We start from the raw sequence: 23,937 nt of genomic DNA, 5'->3' as shown, positions 1-23,937 counted from the left end.
CCTACGTCACTGATAATGTCAATTAAATGAGTCAACTGAAAAACCACTGCCAGCCTCACCTGGGCCAGCTGTGGCTGAAACACCTGGCTCGGGTTACAGCTGCCCGAGGGGCAGGACTCTGAGCCAAAATAACTCAAGGCAGTGCGCAGCTATGACTTCATGTCTGAAGCAGCCGCAACAGGAGAGAACAATCCGACTCCAGGAAGACAACAGGCTTTGAACGGGTCACAAATTTCCTCCCGAGTTTGGAACAAAAGAACAGACGAGCGCTCAAGTTTTTTTTAGATAAGAAAGTTTCTACTTTTCCTCGTAGCGCACCGCAGGCAGACTGCGCCTTTCTGCGGGGAAAACACTGCGAGAGGTAAAGATCCACGATTAATTACGTTTCATGTGGATATCATGTCTGTGTTATTGAGAATAGTTGGTGTAGCTTTTTTTTAGTTTATTTTGCAGCCTGTTTGAAGCCGTATAAACGCGTTTTCAGTCGGTCGCCTGCGTAGATTTCTTCACGGTTTTCTTGTGTCTTGTGAGGAGTTTCTGTGTGCGAGGAGGAGCTTGTTCTGTAATGGAAATCAGATGTTGCCAGCGGTGCATGGCACATCATACCATATACCTCAAGAACTGCTCAGAATTTAGCTGGACGTTGATAAACTGCTGTGCTGCTGCGCACCACTCACAGCTATCTGCTCCAAACAAACTCTAAACACGACATCCTGACTGCATTGACTTGTAGGATTTTGTGGTTTGGTCCTTTTAGATGTTTTTATTTGGTTTATGTGATGTTATTGTTTGATGTTCATCATTTTAGTCTGAAGGTGAAGTTTCTCATGCGTTGATTCAAGTGACTGCATGTTCGGTGCTGAACTGTGCCAGACTCTTTTGCATGACTAATCCCTGCATGACTTCTGTGCAAGCAAACCAAACCTTCCTGTTTAAGCAGAGATAAGTGTTCCAACTTCTGTGCTTCTGAAAGTTCTCAATAAAAACCAGCTGAGTTGCATTGTAACCTACACTTGCTGCAACCTGTTGCCATAGAAATGATTATGAAAACTCTATTCATAGCAGCTATCATTTCAAACGCCTGCAAGTACACACATGCAAACGGCCCTGCTTTGCTCCACAGCTTGAGCATGATACACTCATGGAACCAGAATATCAAATTAAATTGAATTAAATTTATTTGTAGCACATTTCATGTACAAAACAATTCAAAGTGCTTTACATAAAATAAAAGCATTGCAGCAGGGAGTGGAAGAAGCATTAAAATACCTAAAAGAATATAAAGAGAAACAAATAAAATAATTTAAATGAATTTAAAAACAAGCAACAGTCCAGATCAATTAAAAGATATCGTGCAGATTTCATGCATAGACACATGAGAAAAGAAATGTTTTTAACCTGGATTTAAAAATGTTTCCATTTGGTGAAAGTTTAATCTCCACTGGCAGTTTGTTCCACTTGTTTGCAGCATAACAGCTAAATGCTGCTTCTCCATGTTTAGTCTGGACTCTGGACTGGACCAGCTGACCTGAGTCCTTGGATCTAAGAGCTCTGCTGGCTTTATATTCTCTGAACATATCACAGATGTAAACCATCAGCAGGCTTTTAAAATGTATTCTGTGACTGACTGGAAGCCAGAGTAAAGATTTTAAAGCTGCTGGGGTGTGTTCAGATCTCTGAATACGCATGCAACCTGCTAAAAAATGTCTGTTATTTTGTGTAGCGCCGAGAGATTCCTGAGCCACATGCTTTGCAGAACAGTATCGCTCTGGAGCTGAAGCGGATTACTGGCATCAGGCTCGTCAGCTTTAAGTCAAAGTGGGGTCTGCAACATTGTGAGCCAAAAGAGGAATGCATGCAAGCTAAGGTGCCGCATGAAATGTGTCTTTATCATCTCAGAAACACATTTGGACAAAGATATACAAAGTTTGTGTTCTATTAGGTCTGCAGGGATTGGTTTGTCATAGCTGGAGAGGATCAGATGATCCTTGATTGTGACAGTTACTGTCGTGAATAGATTGTTTTCACGGTTGAGCAATCCGATGACTAAGGTCATCGAGCTTTAGGTGGAGTTTTCGTGGAAAAAGCTGTTAAATGAAGGCAGCATTAATCAGTTTGCCATTTATGGTATCTGGGAGAGAAAATCTAGAGCTCGTCTTTTCAAAGCAGCTTAGCTCTCATTTTTGGGTATTAAGGGAATTTAACTGAATAAGCTTTTGGATAAGAGTCCCTTTGTATGGGTTGCAGATGATGATGATAGAACCATTGGTGCATCATGATATCACCCCTATGACACAGATTCCTGATGTTTTACTCAATGATTACACTGTGCCTCCCACACAGTTAGCACAGTTAGCCTTTGCCTTAATGTCCCAGCAGAATCCTGTCATGTCCTCAGCCTTTTTTTTTTTAAAGCGATACCTATTACATGAGATAGTGGTGAGGCTGTGTAAACATTACATCTAATGGTGTCTTTGTTGTTAGTACTCTGGCAAAACTAATGCTACTCTTTTTGTATCCCAAATCAAGTGTGAAAGCTTATGGAGATTATAGTCCATTCAGATTAATGTCCATCACTGGAGCACTGGAAAAAATCTAAGTCTTACCAAGTATATTTGTCTAATTTCTAGTCCAAATATCTCATTACACTTAATATAAGACATAATTGCCTAACAAGTACTATTTCAGCCAGATATAGGGACTTTTTGAAGACAATACATCTGGAATATCTTGTTAAAGAAAAAGTCTTGAAAACAAATTGTTTTGAGTCACATATCATATGAAACAAGCTTTTTTATTACATTTGAAGAGGTTTTTAAGCTAATTTCAAGATCACTTTTATCTCAAAAGTCCTAAATATCACATCTTATTTCAAGAAATCTTGACAAGCCGATTTTCACTAGTTCCATTGGCAGATTTTTTTTGCTTATTTCAAGCAAAGCGTCTTGTATTTGTTGTTTTTCTTACTTATTTTTGGAGGGGCATTTTTTCCAGTGAGCTTCTAAAGCTCATTGGCGTTTACATAGGCTGTGTTGTCTGTACAGACTCAGGTTCTATGGTCAAAGACAAACAACTCCCAAAGGAAAATGGTTTTATCGGATTTTTCTGAAATCGTTTTCTCGCAGCCTCAACAAAGCCAGAAAGGTCTGGAGGAAGGACACATGGGAGGAACCGGCAATTGTGAAACGGGATACTGAGGAAATGAATGAATACTCGGATGGAAATAAGGAGTTCAGCAGAAACTGGAGACTCGCTTGGATGTGTAATCTTCAATTGTTGGTAGAGGTCATGAATGGGAAAAGGGAGGGACTGCTTACAGTCATGGTCGGACACACCCTGGCATTCTTCAAAGGCTAATGATTATTGTCTTCAATCCCTAAATCCTCCTTCTGCCTCCCAGAACCTTCTAGCTTTTCACAACGTCCTTTTACACGTTTTCTGAGTTTCGTTTGCATAAGAAGCAGGTCGTTTTTTTAATCTTTTATTTTTTTAATTAGTCGAACCGTATGACATTTTAATTCATGCACTGGAAAGGAATTGGAATGAAAAGGAATGTGAGGTTTTCCACGAAACCTCTGGAGAAAGCAAAGTGAGCAGCGAGCCAGGAATAGACGAAAACGATGCCGCAGCGGCTTCAAGCTGTCAGTTCACTTTAAACTTTAAGATGATTAATCGTTATGTGTTTCAGCGAATGTTCCCCATATGTTTATCTTTACATACTCTAATGCATGTTTACAGAATGTTAACAGCCACCGCACTCTCCAGACTGCATGTGTGGAGGCCGCTCCCACAAAACTGTTTAAACTTCCATAAACACTCATAATGGAAAGTTTAGTCTCAGTTTTTTTATCTATTTATTTATATTTAAGCTATTGTCTCTAAATTTCAAAATGACTTCAAGGAAACAAGCAAGTATAGAATGTACTGCGCAAAAGTCTAGAGCCATTCCGTATTTCTTTATATATTATAAAGAAAAAAGGAAACAAGTACAAACATAAATAAAACTAGAAAGCTGCAAGCAGCTGTATGCGGGACCGAGATGTGCGCACGTTGGGGCGTGCGCTGGACATCGTAGTCGCGCAGCTCTGCCCACATGCACGATACCCTGAGCACATAATAACCCCAATACGGAGGGGTTTTTGAAAATTTCTAGGGGGCGCCACTGAGCCATTTTGCTCCGCCCACTCACGATACCCTTTACATACGTACGAGGTCGTCAGGGTGGACGTGTGTGCCAAGTTTCATGACTGCGAGGATGAAAAGGCTTTCAAATCACAAACGCCATCACACGATTTTCACCGCCTGGCCACGCCCACACCGTTCAGAGTTTGGAAAATTTTCTCCAGGATTTTTTCCCCCTATGTCTTAAGAGTAACCTGGCCAAGTTTGAAGTGTGTAGCATTAAATCTGTAGGAGGAGTTTGATCATATGCAAGGCGTGGAATCAGTCAACAATGGCACCAAGATGCACTTTCCATCCAAAATGGCCGCCTTCCTGTGGACGTGGGACCATGGTGGCAAGAGACTTTTTTGTGCGTCTGGGCATGTTGAAAGAGTGTACCGAATTTTGTCGTCCCACGCAAAACTAACCCCAATGCGTGGGCCATTTTTAAGTATCGTAGGGGGCGCTACAGAGTCAATGAGCGACTCCCAAAAATATAAGGCAAGGCAAGGCAAGGCAAGGCAAGGCAAGGCAAGGCATCTTTATATATACAGCGCATTTCATACCACAGGCAACTCAATGTGCTTTACATAAAGACAAGGCATTTAAAAGAACAGCAGAAAGCAGCAATTTAAAGAGAAAAAAAATAGAATAAAAATTAAAAACACAGTTAAAAGCAATCAAAGAAGAGGGGAAAAAGAAAGATATAAACTCAACCATAAGCACACCGAAAGAGAAATGTTTTTAACCTGGATTTAAAAGCGCTTACAGTTGGGGCTGGTTTCAGTTCTGCTGGTAGTTTGTTCCAGTTGTGTGCAGCATAACAGCTAAAAGCTGCTTCACCGGGTCTAGTTTGAACTCTGGGCTCCACTATCTGACCTGAGTCAGCAGATCTCAGAGCTCTGCTGGGTTTATACTCTACTAGCATATACTCTACTAAACCATTCTGTGATTTGTAGACGAGTAGCAGAACTTTAAAATCTATTCTGTATCTGACCGGGAGCCGATGTAAAGACTTAAGAACTGGGGTGATGTGATGTGATCTCTTTGTTCTGGTTAAAACTCGGCTGCAGCGTTCTGAATGAACTGCAGCTGTTTGAGACTCTTTTGGGGGAGTCCAGTCAGAAGACCGTTACAGTAGTCAAGTCTGCTGGAGATGAAAGCATGAATCAGCTTCTCCTGATCCGTTTGGGACATGAAACCCTTAATTCTGGATATGTTCTTAAGTTGATAAAAGGCTGATTTGGTGACTGATTTGATATGATTGTTGAAGGTCAGGTCTGAGTCTATCAGCACGCCGAGGTTTAGATTCTTTCATGTCGTCGACTGGCAGGTGGCGCTCGCAAAATTTCATGAGTTTTCGAGTACCTTTTGCAAAGAATAATAAGAAGAAAGAAGAAACCTTACAGATACAATAGGGTCCTTGCTGTTTCACTGCTCAGTCCCTAAATACAGTTTGTAAGAAGCCAGAGTTTGTATCATTTTTACAAGTTTGAAATCCAATATCTGCTCTGAGCTCCTTTCTCCTCCGGCACAGCCTGAACTAGCCTGGCGACGCCATCCTACGTACTTCCGCCCAAAGATTTTGGCTCCGCACATGGTCTGGCCAAATCCCCCTCCCTCGGTTCGCTCAGTGTTTTGCCAATCAGCAAACAGTTGCGAGTGGTGACGCAGAACTCACGCGCGGAGTCCATTGTAGTCCATATAATTGTAGTTCAACCGCAGCGGAAATAAACATGGCGACGGAAGAACGCTAGAAGCTATCCATGAAGTTGTCTCAACTCTGGAGAGCATTACACAATTAAAACAAGAGCAAGAGGAATGCCTCGTCAATTTTGTTAGTGGCAAGGATGTCGTAGCTCTCCTTCCAACTGGCTTTGGGAAAAGTTTGATTTATCAAATGGTACCGGTATAATGAAAGCGGATGTGGGAAGCGTGATTCGCGAGCTAGAGCCTCGCGAGAGTAAGCATGAACCTCGGCGCATAACCTACGTCCTTTCTAAACATTACTGATTGGTTAAGGGAACTCCAATGAATTTAAGTTGCTGAGTAAGGTCCCACCCTCCATGGGAACGGATTCCTCTTGGGTTTTCCCAGACTGTTCGACGGAGTCAACAGTCGGCTTTCGCCCAGGCTAAGCCTGAACCTCTCAGACGAGCTTTCTGTCCTTTCTTTAAGGAGTCTTCAGGAATAGTTCTCCAGGCTTCTTGAAGGACATCCCAAAGCTCTTCTTTGGATGTGGGCTGCCTTTTGTTGCGTTCTCTGCCAACATGATCCCACACTGCTTCAGTAATGTTGAGCTCCGGGCTCTGGGGAGGATTCATCCCTCCATCAGACCTGCTGCCACTGATTCTCAGCCCACTTCTTGTGTCCTTTGGCACAGCTCAGCCTTTTCTCCCTGTTTCCCTTCCTTAAGAACGGCTTCTTGACAGCCACCCTTCCATGGAGCCCATTTCTGATGAGGCTTGGGCCAACAGCAGATGGATCAGCTGAAGGTCCAGATGCATCTCTCAGCTCCTGTGTCAGGTCTTTGCAGGATGTTTTCCTCTTTCTTAAGGACATCACTTTCAGATCCTGTTCATCTGCTGTAGATAGTTCTTTAGGCCTGACACTTCTTCTTTTGTGTTTTCATCTATAGCTCTTTTAAAATCACCTTGTCCAGCTGGTAACAAAGATACTATTTAAAATAGTCACCTTGCAAAGTTGTCCCACTGTGTGTTAACTAAACACCGCTTTATCTTTTAAGTTAGGAGGGTTTTTTTTTAAATTGGAATGATTCATAGGCCGGTGTTAAGTGGCTTAACAAACAAAAGAGCACTTTCCTCTGAAAATGTTTAGGTACGAGGACTGAACTGAGAAGGAATGCAAACGCCTACAGAACGCCTGGGGAACTATCGCTCAAAACCAGTTTTGAAATATTATGTCAGCCTGGATACCCTGAAGCACATTATGAAGAAACGAAGGACGGTTAAAGACTTTTCTCTGTATTGTAACTGATTATAGGGAGAGGAGACAACGAGGAATGTGCTGTTTCTTGTTTATTCATAACACTTTTCCTTATTCCCTGAAGTCAGAATCGATCAAAATTGATCAAAAGGGGAAATATGAAAGTATTTTTTTGGCAAATGCAAAAGCATTTATTAATAATTACGCCATGAATAGAGTTAAATGAAATCTAGTTGTGAGTGCTGTGGCTGTGCTCCAGTGCACGACAAACAGAACATTCAGCTCAACGAGCGGGGAAGAGGTTTGGTCAATGCTTTGCCAGGCAGTTATGGGAGGGTTCAGGGTTGACCTTTGTGCGTCAGTGAGTCTTTCTGTGCGAGCTGCTCTTGACAGAGATAAGAGGCTGTGCTTGAGAAGGCCTCTTTGGGAGGAGTGGGGAGGAATGTGAGCCTGCAAACAGGCCTGACAGAGACACGACAAGTTCCTGCCACAGCCAAGCACAACGCACAGTGTGAAGGACGCTTATCATCAGACTGAGCTCTACACTTTAATACGTTGGGCTTATATATAACACTTTTACCCCTTCAGCCCTGGCTAATGGTTAGCTGGTGTTGTCAGCTCATCCAGAGCAGGATAATGTTGGTTCAGCTTGATTTAGGTTTAAGCTGCACTTCATATTTTCTGTAAAAACACATCTGGTATCACACGGGGGGTCAACGACCACCTCTTATTCTTGGTGAGATGTTATGCTTTCGATAATTAAAAGTTTCCATGAAGTCAAATTAGCTGGCCAAGTATTTACTGTATGTGCATTTTTACTTTATCTCAGCTATAAACAAGTATTTAACCCCAGAATGAACAGAAAGTGGTTGGAGCATCTATTTTTAACAGGATGCATGTACCCTGCAAGCTGTTCTGTGGGAGATTTAACAACCTTTATATGCAAATATTTTCTTTTTGTCATGTTTTGTTTAGACTACGAATCTTTTATCTTAAACAGAGACACATGAAGACTCGGAAGTCTTACAAACTGAATGTTCTCCACGACAGTCGAAGTACTTCAAAGTCAAAGATGCACTAATCACTTATATTTGATGTTTAATGGGGAATAATCTAATATCAAATGATGGAGGTCGAGATTATTTAATTTACTTCTTCATACAGATCATTTAACGTGAATGTTATAAAGCAGATTCTCAGTTCTCAGGCATCTTTTTGGCTTCTTCCTGGACAAACTGATTAAGTCTTTCCAGTCTGTAGTGTGTCATCCACACAGGCAGCTGTGTTTGGCACCTGTCTCTCTCTCTGTGTAACCGTCTGTAACCGTCTGCGTTCAGGCACATCAGTCACGTATGAGGTTATGCTGTAAAGCCTGCACCACTCATCACACCACAGTATGAGTGCAGGCATCTATTAAAATTGTTTGCTGTTTTTCACTGTCAGAGATTAGTGGCTTGTTTAGACACGGCAAGCATTCAAGCTATTTCGTTTAGCGCTTGAAGGAGGTTACAGAGTTTGGGAGCATACAGCAGAGGACAAACGGGAGGCTTTTACACTGTAGTTTACAAAGACTTAATGCTAGTGGATAAAACTTTGAGTTTCTTAGAAGAAGTGGAACCCAGAGGTCAGAGGCTATTTGTGCAAATTGTTGTATTTTACATTGGCAGGAGATTGCCTATAAAATATCTCTCAATGCACATTAATGCCACAAAATGGTAAAAGTGATTAAGGAAATAAAAAGCTTTCCTAACAGCTGCACTGTTTTTCTCTTTCAGGAGCAGAGCTCTAGCACCGTACAGCCATGAGCTCTCAGGGAAGCTTTGGCAGCAACATGCTGTGTGAGTTTGCACAAACCCTTTATTTGTCTTTTGGCTCAGCTTTTATTTGTGCACATGGGAGTAATGCCCTGCTCTAACTTATGTGGTTCGTATTCAGTCCAGAACATAAATGCTGACCTGAATGCCTCGCTGGCTGTGGCAGACGAGTTATCCAGAGAATTTGACTCCCTGCTGAGTGAGGCCTCCTCCAACAACAACACAACATCTGGGTCTCAGGTACACACATAAACACACACTACTTAATCTCCTTGTTTAGCTCAGTTTGGTTAAATGTTTTGTATTACATTGTAATTACATCCATATTATGTATAAAAAGAGAAATGATGGCACTGTGTAAGACATTTTTTGTCTTATATCTGCAATCTGAATTTAATTTCAGTAATTGTTTTCTAAAAAGTGGGGAAATTAGCTTGATAACCACTGATCTGCATCAGATTTTCTTTTAATAACAATCTTTAAATGTTTAAATGTTTGGCGTAGTTTAAAAAGTAAAATGCGTCCCAGTTCTGCTTTAATCAGGATTTCAGCAGCTCAACAGTTCAGAGTTGTTGTTTTTTTTTCCCCCAATAGACAAGATGTTTAGTTCTTAGGTAGGCAGATCATTCTTCTTTAGATCTGAAAGGCTTGGGGTTGTCTAAATAAAATCTGAAAAAACCACAAGACTTCTGGAACAATGTCCTTTGGACAGAGCAGACCAAAGTGGAGATGTTTGCTCACAATGCACAGCAGCACGTTTGGAGGAAACCAAACACAGGATATCAGCACAAACACCTTCATCCCACCATCCAGAAACATGAATGTTAAGTTAATTAGTGATTCTAAAATGACTGTGGGAGTGACGAGGAGTGCCGGTGAGAGTGCATGGTTGTTAGTCTCTGTGTGACCCCGCCTTTTACTCAATGACAGCTGTGAAAGGCTGAATTGGATCAAGCGGGAATAGAAAATGGATGGATTTCATGGGACTCTGAACCCGTACTGACATTAATTGTTGACCACAACAAGCTGTTAACTCACTCTTGCTGGAATTAGACATGGCTTAAAACTTATTGTAGTGTAACAGAAAAAAATGTTCTCTTCAGACCGGTCCCACGATCTCCAGAGAGGAGCCCAAGTCTTCAGAATCCTACAGCATCTCCAGCTCTCCATATGTGTCGGGCAGCCCCGTTTCGAAACCTTTCTCTCCAAGCTCAACGTCTTTCCATCCCCTTGACTCTGGCGTCTTGAGGAGCAGAAATGCACCGCCACCTCCTGTCCTCTCCAACAGCCCACTCTCATCTCCAAAGATCAGTAGGAAAGCACACTCCCCACTTCCTCGGAGTGCATCCGACAGCTACTCGATTACCCCTGAGAGCCCCAAACAGCCACCTTACAGCCAGCGGCAGGGCTCCCCGGATCGCTTTGCTTCAGTTCAGAGCTCTTTCAATGTGCTGAGTCCGTATGAGGTGGGCAGCAGGTCGCCCCGGCACGACAGAGGTCCCTCTCCGCTGTCTTTCAGAAGCCTCTCTCCTTCGCCTCTCAATCAGCCAGCATCCAGCACACTTCCGCGAAATTTCACCAGTTTCAGGCAACACGGTAAGAGGCTGTTCTTATCCAGCAGTAATTAAACCAAATAATTCTAATTATCCTCAAGTTAGAATAATGTTTGTTTCCTTTTCCATCATTTTTAGTTCATAATAATCCTTCTTTCAAGCAAAAGAACTGTTTTTGTGTGTTACCCCCTTGGAAATCATTGCCCTATAACTTTCAATCCCTTTATCCAAGATGAGGGCATGCAACGGCAAAAAAGTCCTGGCAAGTGGAATGAAACTGATCTGGATGTGTCCTACGAGAAGAAACCTCAGCACACCTATGACAGTAGGTGGATTCCTTCTACTTTCTGTTTTTTGCTTTATCAACTTTTTCTTTATCTGGTTTGAATCGGTCTCTGTGCAACACTGCGGTCCCTTTCCTTTAACCTTTAACCTTTAACCTTCACACTTTCTTATTGCAGACACAGAGTGGCTGCGGCAGTCTGTGCCAAATAGCAACTGGCGAGAATCCAATCTCGATGGTCCTCCTCCATCCTTAAGCCCCAAAAAGGTGGGCCGTATTTACGTAAAAGAAATATGTAAAACATTTGTTGTGTGGCTTTTTTATCAAATCAAATCAAATCAAATTCATTTGTAGCACATTTCATGTACAAAACAGTTCAAAGTGCTTCACATAAAATAAAAGCATTGCAGCAGGGAGTGTAAGAAGCATTAAAAATACATAAAAGAATATAAAGAGAAACAAATAAAATAATTTAAATGAATTTAAAAACAAGCAACAGTCCAGATAAATTCAAAGATACCGTGCAGATTTCATGCATAGACACATGAGAACAGAAATGTTTTTAACCTGGATTTAAAAATGTCTCCATTTGGTGAAAGTTTAATCTCCACTGGCAGTTTGTTCCACTTGTTTGCAGCATTTTAGTTACTCCTAAGCCTCTGAGCTCTTGAAAAGCCTCAGATATCTTCAAGTCTCCTCACATTGTTGTTCACAGATGAGAACAAACTGAGGAGACAAAGGGTGGGCGTTTTTATCTTGAATTAAAAAAAGAATCTAACACAACTTGTAATTGGATAATCTGCCATCTTGGCATGTTTATGCTAGTGAGCCACTGGATTAGACACTGCAAAGTATGTTGTGACAGAAAATCTTTGGCATGGCCAAAACCAAAACCTGGGAATACAGTACTCTTTAAACATGTTTTTTTTTTTTCAATGTGTTTCCAGGATCCACGGCCAAGTTTTCACCAGGGTTCCTACAGTTCTCTCCCCCGTAATGTTCATATATCAGTACCGCCAGATTCTTCACCCAAGGCAATCTCCCCGTACAACTTTCAGCCCATCTCCCGCATTTCCATCCCTCCTGCTTCTGCTCAGTCCCGCCAGCGTAAGCCCATTCCTCTCTCTGTCATCATGCGTCTTCAAAACCCTCATTGGGAAGAATTGGCAACTCACCACCCCCGAGTCCTGGGGGGAGAAGGACCCCCGGCATCTTACCAACCAGCTATACCCGCTCAGAGGGAATTCTACCATCAACCTGTTTTCCAGCCACAGCAGCAGCCTCCTGAGCTTAGACAGCCAGCTATATACAGTGACGGTAAAACGCCTTTTACCAGTTAAACCTTTTTTAAGTTCCTTAAAGGACTCACTACTTTTATTTGTGTATTTTATTTGCATTTTACTGTCCCTGCTTTTGATCTTAATATTTGTCTTTTATCCCACTGTAGCACTTTGAGATTTTGTTGTAAATGTAAAGTGCGTTGCAAATAAAATGTATTATTATTATTATTATTATTATTATTATTATCATTATTATTATTTTAATACCTGCCACTACCTGGTCAGTCTGATGTATTTTCATAGCTTTGGGCTATAAATGTGGTTTGTGTCCATGTTTGCAGCATTGAACCCAGGGGACGTTGAAGCAGAGTTAGAGCGCCAGGAATATGTTCATAGATTTCCGACGATCGTGGAGAATCCTGCCATGCCGACAGGTGGTGGGGAGGTCCAGCAAGCCACGCCCCCTGCTCCCCGGCCCCTGAGCCCCACCAGGCTGCAGCCGGTTGTGGCCCCTGAGGCCCAAAGCCAAGAGATCCCCAGTCTGGAAGAACTGCTTCTGATCAGAGCTGAGATCCCCCGGGCGCTAAAGAGACGGGGATCTGTGGATCATTCCCAGCGCCTGAAGAAGGCCTCGCACTACCAGCCAAACCAGTACAAAAACCTCATCAACAAGCTTTTTCGGAAGAAGGACCACCGCCATAAGGAGGGGCATGAAAGCGAGACCAGCAGTTCCTCTGATGGGGAAGACAGCGCCGCGCAGCCGCCCCCCAAACGTCCACCGCAGTCATCCACAGTGATTCCACAAGATGTCAAAGTAAGAAATCACCTCGCACGTTTTTCTCTGTCGCAGGACTTTTTTTTTTAATGTCACCGTTTCAACTTATCCGTGCGTTCCTTCAGAATTACCATTCAATTCTGCGGCGGGCCAAACGTGATCGCAAGAGTTCTGGAAGGCGAGCTCGTCTCAGCCCGCTGATCCTGCTCCTGGATGGGGCGCTCGTGGGAGAGCTGGACACGGTGCAGAGAGCTGTGCAGCAGGTACGTGCATCGAGTGTCAGCTGAGTGCATGAACTCCTCCAGCTGAGCTCCTCCCATTAATGACTGTAAATGTATTTTATTTATACAGCCCTTTACAGACAATCCTTACGATGTACCAAAGTGCTTTAAAACATGTGATAAATAAAGAGAAGAAGAAGTAAAAGCAAATAAAAACAATAAAAGAACAGTGAAAGCAATAAAATAAGGTGTGTCATCATGCTACTGGGTATTAAAGCCATCCTAAATAAGTAGGTTTTTATCCTAGATCTGAAGAGGCCCAGGTCAGAAATAAGACGCAGCTGGACGGGGGGCTTATTCCAGAGCCTGGGGGCAGCTTTGGGAAAAGGCTCGCTCACCCCAGGGTTTGTATTCTGACCTGGGCACTTCCAGCAGAAACTGATCTGTTGACCTCAGAGCTCTACCAGGACTGTTAAAAGCTCAGATAAATACGACGGGGCGAGGCCGTTAAGAGCTTTAAAAACCAACATTAAAAGTTTAAAATCAGTTCTATAAAGGACAGGAAGCCAATGGAGGGAGTTAAGAACAGGTAAGCTCCCAATTTTTGTAGCTGCCAAAATACTGAAGCAAATGTTGTTTAGATGAATTAAGGAGTAGTGGACATCTCGCCCAACAACCAGAGTGTTTGGGGGCATTTTGATGGCTAGAAAACAGCTGCGCTTTGGTACCCAATAGGAAAAGGGTAACTTATTCCTGTGAGATAAGCCGCATTCAGACAGAGCCGTTCTGATAGCTGCCCTTCCCCAGGGGAACTGTTTCAGTCTGCATTCCCACATGAGTCGGACCCTGATAGAGACTGATGCGACGCAGCCGTCTGCGACAGCGACGTGTTACTTTAGCGGCACATTCAACAACAAAACACAACAAAACAAAACCCGGTAAAAGTAAGGAGAGAAGAAAAAAACAGCACCATAGCCGCATTCCCACTGTAGGAACCTTCTACAGTTCCTTTAACCTTTTCAGGAACGGGGCCGTTTTTTTCCCACATTCGCACATACAGGAACCCGGGATCACGGCCCTCAGTTCCTGGAACCATTTCAGCTCCTTCTCCTCAGCTGGGTCTGTTCTGGTTTCCATAGCAACACATCTGACGGAGGTGTTTGGTGGTCGGTAGCTCCGCCCCTTGTCATGTTGTCAGGCTGAAATGTTTCCTCATACGACACGGACACAACCTTGGCGTGTTTAATAAGTTAAACCTCCACGTGTTCTCCTTTGTCTGCGGCGCTCTGCTCTCCTTCCTTCATGAAACCAAGAAGTATGGCCTGCGCTCCATCCTGCGTCTCCTGACTCTCTCTGTGAGCTCTTCCAGCCTCCATGTTAGACGCCCGATGTGATCGTCCATGATTAATATCACCATCATGCAGACCATGAACACGGTGGCCTCCCCGCTCTCCATGTTAGCTTCTTGGTGGTGTTTTTTTCTTCTCTCCTTACTTTTACCGGGTTTTGTTTTGTTCTGTTTTGTTGTTGAATGTGCCGCTAAAGTAACACGTCGCTGTTGCAGAGGGCTGCGTCGCATCAGTCCCCATCAAGGTCCGACTCATGTGGGAATGCAAACTGAAACAGTTCCGCTGGGGAAGGGCAGTTATTAGAACGGAATTCGAGGTTTGACAGTTCTTAGAGCTGTTCTGGTCGAATGCGGCTAAAGGAGACCACGTGTCAGTTTAACTTACACACGCGCCGGTTGTGTCCGTGTCGTATGAGGAAACATTTCAGCCTGACAACATAACAAGGGGCGGAGCTACCAACCACCAAACACCTCCGTCAGATGTGTTGCTATGGAAACCAGAACAGACCCAGCTGAGGAGAAGGAGCTGAAATGGTTCCAGGAACTGAGGGCCGTGATCCCGGGTTCCTGTATGTGCGAATGCGGGAAAAAACGGCCCCGTTCCTGAAAAGGTTAAAGGAACTGTAGAAGGTTCCTACAGTGGGAATGTGGCTATTGAAGCAACGGGGGGGCTGAGGGGGGCGGCTGAGATTGGGCCTAAACCCAGTGCACCAGCAATCATACAAATGCTACATTTTTCAGTGATGGTAAGAACAGTTGTTTCACAGGATAAACTCTATCGATATGAAACGATCACTTACCTGAGTGATTATAGTTCCTCCATTAGAACAAAGGAAATAATGCACTTTGTTATTTCAGTCATCGTCAGAGTGCATAAACATGTTTCATAGTGAGAAAACTCTGCACAGAGTCTGAGGCCGCTCAGTGAATAGCTACAAGCTCCAGATTTTGACACTAAGATGTATTGAAACATAACAGTTTCTGAAGGACGGTACGCTGAGTGTGCATTCCTGTGAGTAATGTTTCCTCTTTGCCTGGAAGTCAGCACTATAGCTTCTCGGTCTATTTCAGAAGTTTGGGGTTTCTCAAGGACATTCTTGCAGTTGTGTTGGTTTTAGATTCTGGTTTAGCATCTTTATAAGTAAAAAGGTGTGCAGACACATGGGTGGAAAGCTTTGTCTCTTGCAATACAGTTAGGGTTTACTTGTGTTAAATATTTTCCACAGATGACTGACCCGAGCCAGCCGAATGATGAGGGCATCACTGGCTTACATAATGCCATCTGTGGGGGGCATTACAATGTGGTGGACTTCCTGGTTTGCATTGGAGCCAACGTTAGTGCACCAGACAGCCATGGCTGGTGAGTGTTTTAATTTATCTTTTATGTGAAAGGTGTGTGTAACTGTTCAAATGAGGTCAGGTGCAGAGGTTTCTATGGAAGTTTTTCTGTGCCATCAGAGTTTGAATACGAATTTCTAATATTGAATTTTTACAGCATCAAAATCAGACTTTGAATTTGAAAAACCAACAAAAAAAAAAAAAATTCTAAAAACAAAAATCAGTGGAAAAAAATTCAACTTCAAAAAATTCAGTGGATAAAGAACCAGACTCAACATCCGGGTAAACAGGGAGAAGCAATCGATCCCTGTCTCAATTCATCCAACGGCAGCCAATCAAGTTACGCTCCATTGGACAGATCAGCTCAATAGATATTGAGTAATTTTACAATTTTATTAACACAAATGGCAAATAAAGTAAACTCACTCACCGAAACACCATCACCCGCGTTGGTGGACATGGCTGATCTGTCCAATGGAGCGTAACTGGATTGGCTGCCGTTGGATGAATTGAGACAGGGATCGATTGCTTCTCGCTGTTTACCCGGATGTTGAGTCTTGTTCTTTTTCCACTGAATTTTTAGATGTTGAATTTTTTTACCCTCATTTTTGTTTTTAGAAATTGATTTTTTTTTTTTACACTGTTGGTTTTTCAAATTCAAAGTCTGATTTTGATGCTGTAAAAATTCAATATTAGAAATTCGTATTGAAACTCTGATGGCACAGAAAAACTTCCATAGCTTTCCAAACTGAGGATTTTTCTGAACTTTCTACCTGCTTGAACTTGATTACTGCTGTTTTATTTGGCCCTCAGGACTCCCCTGCATTGCGCAGCCTCGTGCAATGACCGTAGTCTGTGTGAGTATTTGATAAGGAATGGAGCTGCTGTCATGGCCCGGACGGAGAGCGATGGCGCTACCGCCTCTCAGAAATGTGATCCCTACGCAAACGGGTTTGAGGAGTGTGAGAGCCTCCTCAGGGGTGAGGCAACACACGCAATAAACACCCTTTTAATCCAATTGTTTGTGACATTGTGTAAAACTTGACAGGTTGGAAGTATTAAAATGTTAAACTAAGTGTTGAGTCATTTTTCCCTCAAGATGTCACAATCACCTCTCTGGCAGTTACCTTTGATGTTACCAATCCTTTGATACAGATCAGTAACTGTCACGCAAGTTTAGCATAAATATGTAGGATATGATTATTTCGATTTTTATTTATTTTTCATGCCAGATCTGATTTTCAAAGGATTTTGCAATCGAAACTTTAATCTATATTTGTCCATTTTTTTTTTAACCTTAATTTAACACGTGCAAAAAGGGCCTTATTTTCATTGTCTTTTCTGTCTGCATTCGTATTTATTAAATATAAACAAATTACCAAATGGAGTCAAAACATTGGAAAAAATGCCCCTCCAAAAATAAGTAAAAAAACAACAAATACAAGACGTTTTTGCTTGAAATAAGCAAAAAAATCTGCCAATGGAACTAGTGAAAATGGGCTTGTCAAGATTTCTTGAAATAAGATGTGATATTTAGGACTTTTGAGATAAAAGTGATCTTGAAATTAGCTTAAAAACCTCTTCAAATTAAAAAAAAAAAGCTTTTTTCATACAATATGTGACTCAAAACTATTTGTTTTCAAGACTTTTTCATTTAGCAAGATATTCAAGATGTATTGTCTTCAAACAAGTCCCTATATCTGGCTGAAATAGCACTTGTTAGGCAGTTGTGTCTTATATTAAGTGTAATGAGATATTTTGACTAGAAATGAGACAAACATATTTGGTAAGACTTTGATTTTTTTCCAGTGAAGTTTGGATAAAGGCACATTTAAATCGTGTTATGTCAGTTGTTTTCAGATTATACTTTGTTTAGGATCTAAACACTTAAATAAAGCACTTTTGCAAGAAGAATCTAAGTCCATTCATGGTCAATGCAAAGTTTCAGCTGGGTTACGGTTCAACAGTATGTGTCATTGTCTTTTTAATCTCCTCGCGCTTCAAAATGTCTGTTCACAAACTAATGGATGACATCCGGGTGGCTCCACCCATTAACATATTAAAGACAGGTTAAACAACAAAGCTGTTGTGAAAGATTCTGGTAGTTTAATGGTAAATCATCTGTATGTGTCCTGCTTCCTTCATGATTCCAGGTATGGAAGAGGCCATGGGGGTGGAGAACAGCGGAGTGCTGTACGCTCTGTGGAGCTACCCAGCTCAGGCAGCCGATGAGCTGAGCTTCAAAGAGGGAGATATGGTCACCATCCTGAAGAAACCTGAAGGCTCTGACTGGTGGTGGGCATCCCTCTGTGGCAGGGAGGGCTTTGTTCCAAACAACTACTTTGGGGTAAGATAAGTGGGTCAACAATTCAACACTTTTTATATTTATATGCCGTTTTCACACATGAACGCCAGAGGTTTTAATGGAGAATATGCTAAAACGTCCAAATCCAGACTTCTTCCACAGTTGCTTTATGTTATATTCAATTCAATTCAGTTTTATTTATATAGCGCCAAATTACAACAAAATGTCATCTCAAGGCACTTAAATAATAAAGTCCAATTCAAGCCAATTGGAGTTCAATTAATTGTAATCAGAATTATTTACAAAATAATCCAATTCGTTCATATAGAGCCAATTCAAAAACAATTTCCCAGCTAAGGAAACCAACAGATTGCACCGAAACTCGTCTTCAGTCCAATCTCCCGACTCTAACTATAAGCTTCATATTCACTTCAGAGCAGGAGATTACCGAGCCCTTAAAATGACATGGCAGAGTAAAATAAAACCCAAGGGTTTCTCGTGCCCACTAGAAAGTTTCTCGTGCACACGAGAAACTTTCACTTTATTGTAAAACAGTGTAGGTTAGGCAGCAGGACGGGCAGAGAATCGTCATGTAGGTCAGCCGCGGCGATTCGGAGACAACACGGGAAGCCGGGCAGCCTCTCCCATTCTCTGGCGAAACTGCTACATCTTCAATGTTAAATTGACGATAAAACAGTTATTCACAAAACACAAGATATGCCCAATACTGCATTTACTTTCATAACTACAACATGTTGTCCTGTAGCTTAATGAAATGATTTGTTCTGAAATCGCCGCCGTTCACTGAGGAAATCACGTTATGAAGCCGCCACTAACAGCCGGGCTTCCGAGGCTGCTCGGCGTCTCTGGGGGTAGATTAGACGTGGGCGTGTCAATATGAGGGGCTGTGTCGGGATGATTGGAGTTAGTGTTTGTCCATCATGAGAGATGTTGTGGCAGACGAATTTTTAAGCGGGGAGAAGCACGCTGGAACTTCAGTCCCAAAGCGGATACCAAAGAGACTGGCTGTCTGTGAAAGTGCTGTCGGAGTTTCACTCATTTCCCATGGTTTCCATTTCCATCCTTTACACACATACACTTTTGTAAATATTATACTGTAAATAAGAAACACATCCTTGTTGTTTAGAAGTTTTGTCAATCATATTCCTGTTGTGCATTTGTTTGTCGTGTTAGCTAGTAGTTTTGTCACAATGGCGTAATATGGGCTTCCCCTGTTTTAAAAGTCAGCAGCCGCCACTGATGTAGGTCTAATGTCAGACGCAGGTCAACTTTCTGCGGATATCAAACACTAAGAGTAAGTGTCCTGGGCCTAATTCATTAAGTTTCACGTTCCCACCAGAAAAGTTTCAGGTGCGCACGAGAAAACCTTGGGTTTTATTTTACTCTCATATGTCATTTTAAGGGCTCCGTAGCAGATGTATTCTCACACCTGGAAATAAGAGTGACACCTGTGCAAAAACAGGACAAAAAGGTGTGCTGTGACGGCTTTGTGTCGAGGAGCGTTATCTGCACATTGCGAAAGGAAGATAAGCCTTTTCTATGAGTGTTTTCGACTCCGCTGTGTCTGGAAGAACTTTAAAATGAAAATGGCCGAGTAAAAGTTCCGTACCCTTCTCCATGTTTGATGGATCCGCCGATTGCTTTCTTTTCTGGTTCTGCAGCAGACGGCAACAGACTTTTACAAACTAAAAGCCTGTGAGCAACAGACTTTTTCAAAATTAAATAAATCATAAAACAGGGGCGGTCGATGGCGTAGTGGGTTGAGCAGACGCCCCATGTACAGAGGCTATAGTCCTCGCTGCAGCTGGCCCCGGTTCGAGTCCCGCATCGAACGGACCTGTACTGCGTGTTGTTCCCCCTCTCTCTGCCCCCTGCTTCCTGTCTCTCTGAACTTTCCTATCCATTAAAGGCCCAAAATATTATTATTATTTTTATTTATTTATTTATTTATTTAATTAATTAATTAAATTAATTAATTTTGTTTATCGGCGTTAAATAATTAACGAGTTAACTCGCCCAGCCCTAGTTAAAACATTGGTGCATGTGTGAAAACGGCCGCAGCGAAGCAGAAAAAAAAGTGACGTGTCTTTTTCTTTTTGCAGCTCTTCCCGAAGGTTCGTCCAAAATCTCTCTGTTAAGTGGTTCCTTGAAGATCATGGCTGATAGTGTCTGTCTGGAAAGGCTGACTGGCTGAGTTCTTTTTGACCTGACTGACAAGGATAACTCACTTTTCATGTGTTCTGGCTCTGCGTGAGGATATTTATCTCTGAGTCGAGCTTTCCAAAGGTTATACGAGGATCACGTTCCCTGCCGTCCTCCCCGGTTGTGCTTCAGTCGGATGTTGACTTCCTGGACTCTCCGGCTGGTTACTTATCACAATGCAAACAGTGACTGCTGCTCAGTCCGTTCAGCAGCAAGGTCAAACCTATGATCGCCCAGTTTAGAAACGGGCTGCTTGCCTTAGTTCGACCCTCTCATTACAGAAATGTCTGCTCCTGCATTCATGACACATCACTAAGTGAAAGAGAGCCGCTTTCACAGTGTAATCTGTGCAGATATGACTGTTAGCTCACATGTTAGCGGCCTGAGCTACTTTGTGACAGCAGAGGATGATTAGTCCTGATAATCACTTAAAAACTTTAGGTTTTTTTTGTTTTTTTTACAACCAATGTGGCTGCAGTAGACGTCACATAGTACTTCCAACAGTAAGGATTCATTAGTGCTTTCTGGTTTGTTTCAGTACTTGCACAGTTCTTTTTGTGCTATTTCTATACTTGCTGTAAAGATAAATCATGTTGGAAAGGGAGTGGAATTTTTCTCTGACAGTGAAACAGGTCATTTTCTGGATGTGTTTGTGTGTTTTCTTTTCGACATCAATTTCCATCTTTGTTGCTGGAGACTGCTGGAATTTAACCCCTTCTTAAAGGTGATAGAGAATGGTTGAATGGGGCATTAATCCTTGTTCTGTGATGTGATATGTAGCCCAAAAAAAATTGGTTGGGTCTGTAATGGCTCAGAACCTCCCTAAAAGGCTCTCTGAAACAGCTGTTACTATGTTGGGTTTAGAATGCGTCGTTTGCCCTTATTGGCGTCGTTTCAGAGCTTATCTGGCAACCTCATTATGAAATGCAGGTAGGTGTTGGCGCTATTCGGTTGCCGTTGCTTGATTGGCTGCCCTTGCTCTCACTGAAAAGAAAGCTCATTCCCTTTAGATGAACAAGCCAGAGCTAACGTGCAATTGTTATAACAGGAATATATGGCACAACACACATTTAAAACTAAATAAAATGTGATACTTACAGGCTGTACTGATTGCTGGGGTTGATTTTGTTGCAAAGTCGGAACTGACCCTCTACTGAGCATTAAAATCCGACTGAAGCCTGCTCGGAATCGTGCAAGGTTTGTGAAACTGTCCTCCATGAAATGCGCAGAGCAAAGGAAATGTCGGCGGTTGTATGTACTGGGGATGCTGTTAAAAATAAATAAAAGCCATTGATCGCGAACATTGCTTTCTGGGATCGTAGTCCGCTTTCATGACAGAGATATGGTATGACAATAAGGCAAAACAAGGATATAACAATGTAAAGGACAATGTAGATTAGGTTAGGCTACATTAAACAACTAAAAAAAAGACAAACAATAAACAAAACTAGAGGAATACATTAAAGAACATTCAAAAGTCTTTCATTTTTCTTATTATTTACAAACTTGAGAGACTTGAAAAGAGCGGACATTTCTAACATAAAAACATTAAAGAAAGGCTTATTTTTCTGCCATTTTTGCTTATGAATAAAAAACTTAGCTTGCAAAATATAAAAGTTAACTAAGAATTCAAACGATGGATCTATCTAGTTTTCATAGTAAAAGAAAATATCTTTAAAGCGATACAATGTAACTTCTCAAAAAGCCCTTTATGGAGCTCCCCCTACAGGCTTGGAGGTAATGTACAGTTACACTGTCGTAAATACAACACCCTTTCGCTTTCACTTTTCACGTTTGTTGACGAACCGGCGAGGAGTCAGAAGGTGCAAGCTATGTCGACCGAGAACGTAAGAGTGATCAAATGTACCTGGGAGCGTGAGAGGGGTCTATTTGTTTTTGCGGTAGGTGTGCCAGAAAGCAAGTCGAAGTACTTCCGCTCAGCTCCCGGGCCGGTCCAGCAAAGTTACATAGCGCAGTTTTTCCAACTCAGACCCCCGAAGGGCATAGGAGACAGGCCAATCGTAATATTAAAACTCATTCTAGCCGCACAAATTTTTTCAAGCTGTTATTTTAAGGTAGAAATGTTACATAGTATTGCTTTAAGAGAGAAAACATAATGGCAATGCTGTGCAAAAAGATAGGCCTAAGAACTGAGGTTTGCAAGAAATTGTTTCACTATGTTACAGTAAAAAAATAAATGTACAAGAGTTTCACCTTTTTCATCACAAAAAGAACAATTAAAACTTAAGTCTGTGTGTTTGGAAATATATACATTTATAGGGTAAATCTTGTGGAGAATTTTAAAATGAGTTTCTTTTATGCTGTGGATTTGGGTGTGGGGGGCCGATTGCGCCAAAAGATAGTTAATGCTCAAACACGGATTTGCCCATTTTCTGGCGGCAATTCAAAAAAAGGGGAGTACTTGAAACAGAGGCTCTGACACTTGCTGGCACTTCGTGTGTACTCCCCACAGCGGGGAGACTCAGAACTAACACCAAAAACGTGAAAAAGATGATTTTGATTCTCTATCACCTTTTAAATAAACCGAGTGACTAAATGTTTAAGTATTAAAAAAAAATCTAATTCTGGTTTCTTGTTGTCATTTAAATTGTGTGTTTGTGAAACTTGAACTGAAACCGTGTCCGTCAGTGACCAGCTTACCAGCAGATGGCGCCGTGTAGCCACGTTTAAATTCAGATATGGCGTGTTACCTGTGAAAAAGACCTGAAAAATAATGAAAAGACAAACAAACAAAACAGAATCTGGTCTTTCTGGGTCTTGAAATCAGATAATCAGTTATTATTTATTTAGTAAAAAAAAATGAAACCAAAATGCAGAAGCAGTGTGTGAAAAACTAAGTGAACCCTTACTGCTTCCACAGGAATTAAGATTGTTGATAGCAGCATTCAGGTGTGTGTTAACACGATGCCAAGGAGGAAAGACATCAGCAATGATCTCAGAGAAGCAACTGTTGCTGCCCATCAACCTGGGATGATCATAAATGATCAAATATGAAAGACCACCATTTATCACTTCTCTTTTGGGCATTTTTTGTAATCCTCTTTGTTCTCCTTTAAAGCTCTTTTCGCTTATTTTTACTCTTTTCTTTTACAGAGTCAATTAGCCACACTATTATGCCTAAGTTTACTTCCGAGTATTTTCTTTGATGAAGCCTGACACGGGCCTGTCCATCTGCAGCCTCTCTGTGACGCTAACACCAGCACTTGTGTGCCTTTAACACTGTTTGCCGTCACACTTTTTATCCTTTTGTTACATGTTATGTGGATGTATAAATTTACAATTTACTCACACTGTGGTGTGAAGCCTTTGTGAGCTAATTCAGTGTTTCTGGTTAATAATTCAGGTGATGTAAGTTGACTGAAAGGTCAAGTGCTATGTGGCAGAATATTTTGTCTCTTTATGATCAATGTACAGGAAAAAGAAACACGTTTTACTCATATCTTATCTGCTTTTCTTTCGTCCAAGGCAACAAATGAACTAAAGAGGTGAGATCACGTGGTTTATGATAAGAAATCCTCAACAAAGAAAGATCAATAGGAGTCAATTTCTCCCCCTCTTTGCGTGTTTTTACATTTTCTCAGAAGTAACTTTTGTATTCGTCAGAAAGGGTTTTGCTGTTTAAATCAGTGGTTGTTGCAGAAACTAAAATATATCTGTTTCCAAACTGTG

General features: G+C 41.9%; 1 protein-coding gene across 1 annotated transcript; it reads left to right on the top strand.

Moving 5' to 3' along the window:
* The first annotated feature begins 103 nt into the window (after positions 1 to 103).
* On the top strand, positions 104 to 23,937 carry ppp1r13l (protein phosphatase 1, regulatory subunit 13 like). Its single transcript, XM_075472800.1, has 13 exons — positions 104 to 361; positions 8,883 to 8,945; positions 9,043 to 9,161; positions 10,025 to 10,517; positions 10,707 to 10,799; positions 10,936 to 11,024; positions 11,705 to 12,074; positions 12,379 to 12,851; positions 12,938 to 13,075; positions 15,608 to 15,741; positions 16,533 to 16,699; positions 17,873 to 18,066; positions 20,148 to 23,937. Exons 2-13 carry the CDS (start codon positions 8,909 to 8,911, stop codon positions 20,181 to 20,183), a joined length of 2,343 nt encoding a protein of 780 aa, XP_075328915.1. The 5' UTR covers positions 104 to 361; positions 8,883 to 8,908; the 3' UTR covers positions 20,184 to 23,937.

Source organism: Odontesthes bonariensis, chromosome 9, assembly GCF_027942865.1.
Source record: "Odontesthes bonariensis isolate fOdoBon6 chromosome 9, fOdoBon6.hap1, whole genome shotgun sequence".
In the NCBI taxonomy this organism is placed as follows: domain Eukaryota; kingdom Metazoa; phylum Chordata; class Actinopteri; order Atheriniformes; family Atherinopsidae; genus Odontesthes; species Odontesthes bonariensis.
The sequence above is the reverse complement of the archived record's forward strand: the minus strand, read 5'-3'. Positions and strand labels throughout refer to the sequence as shown.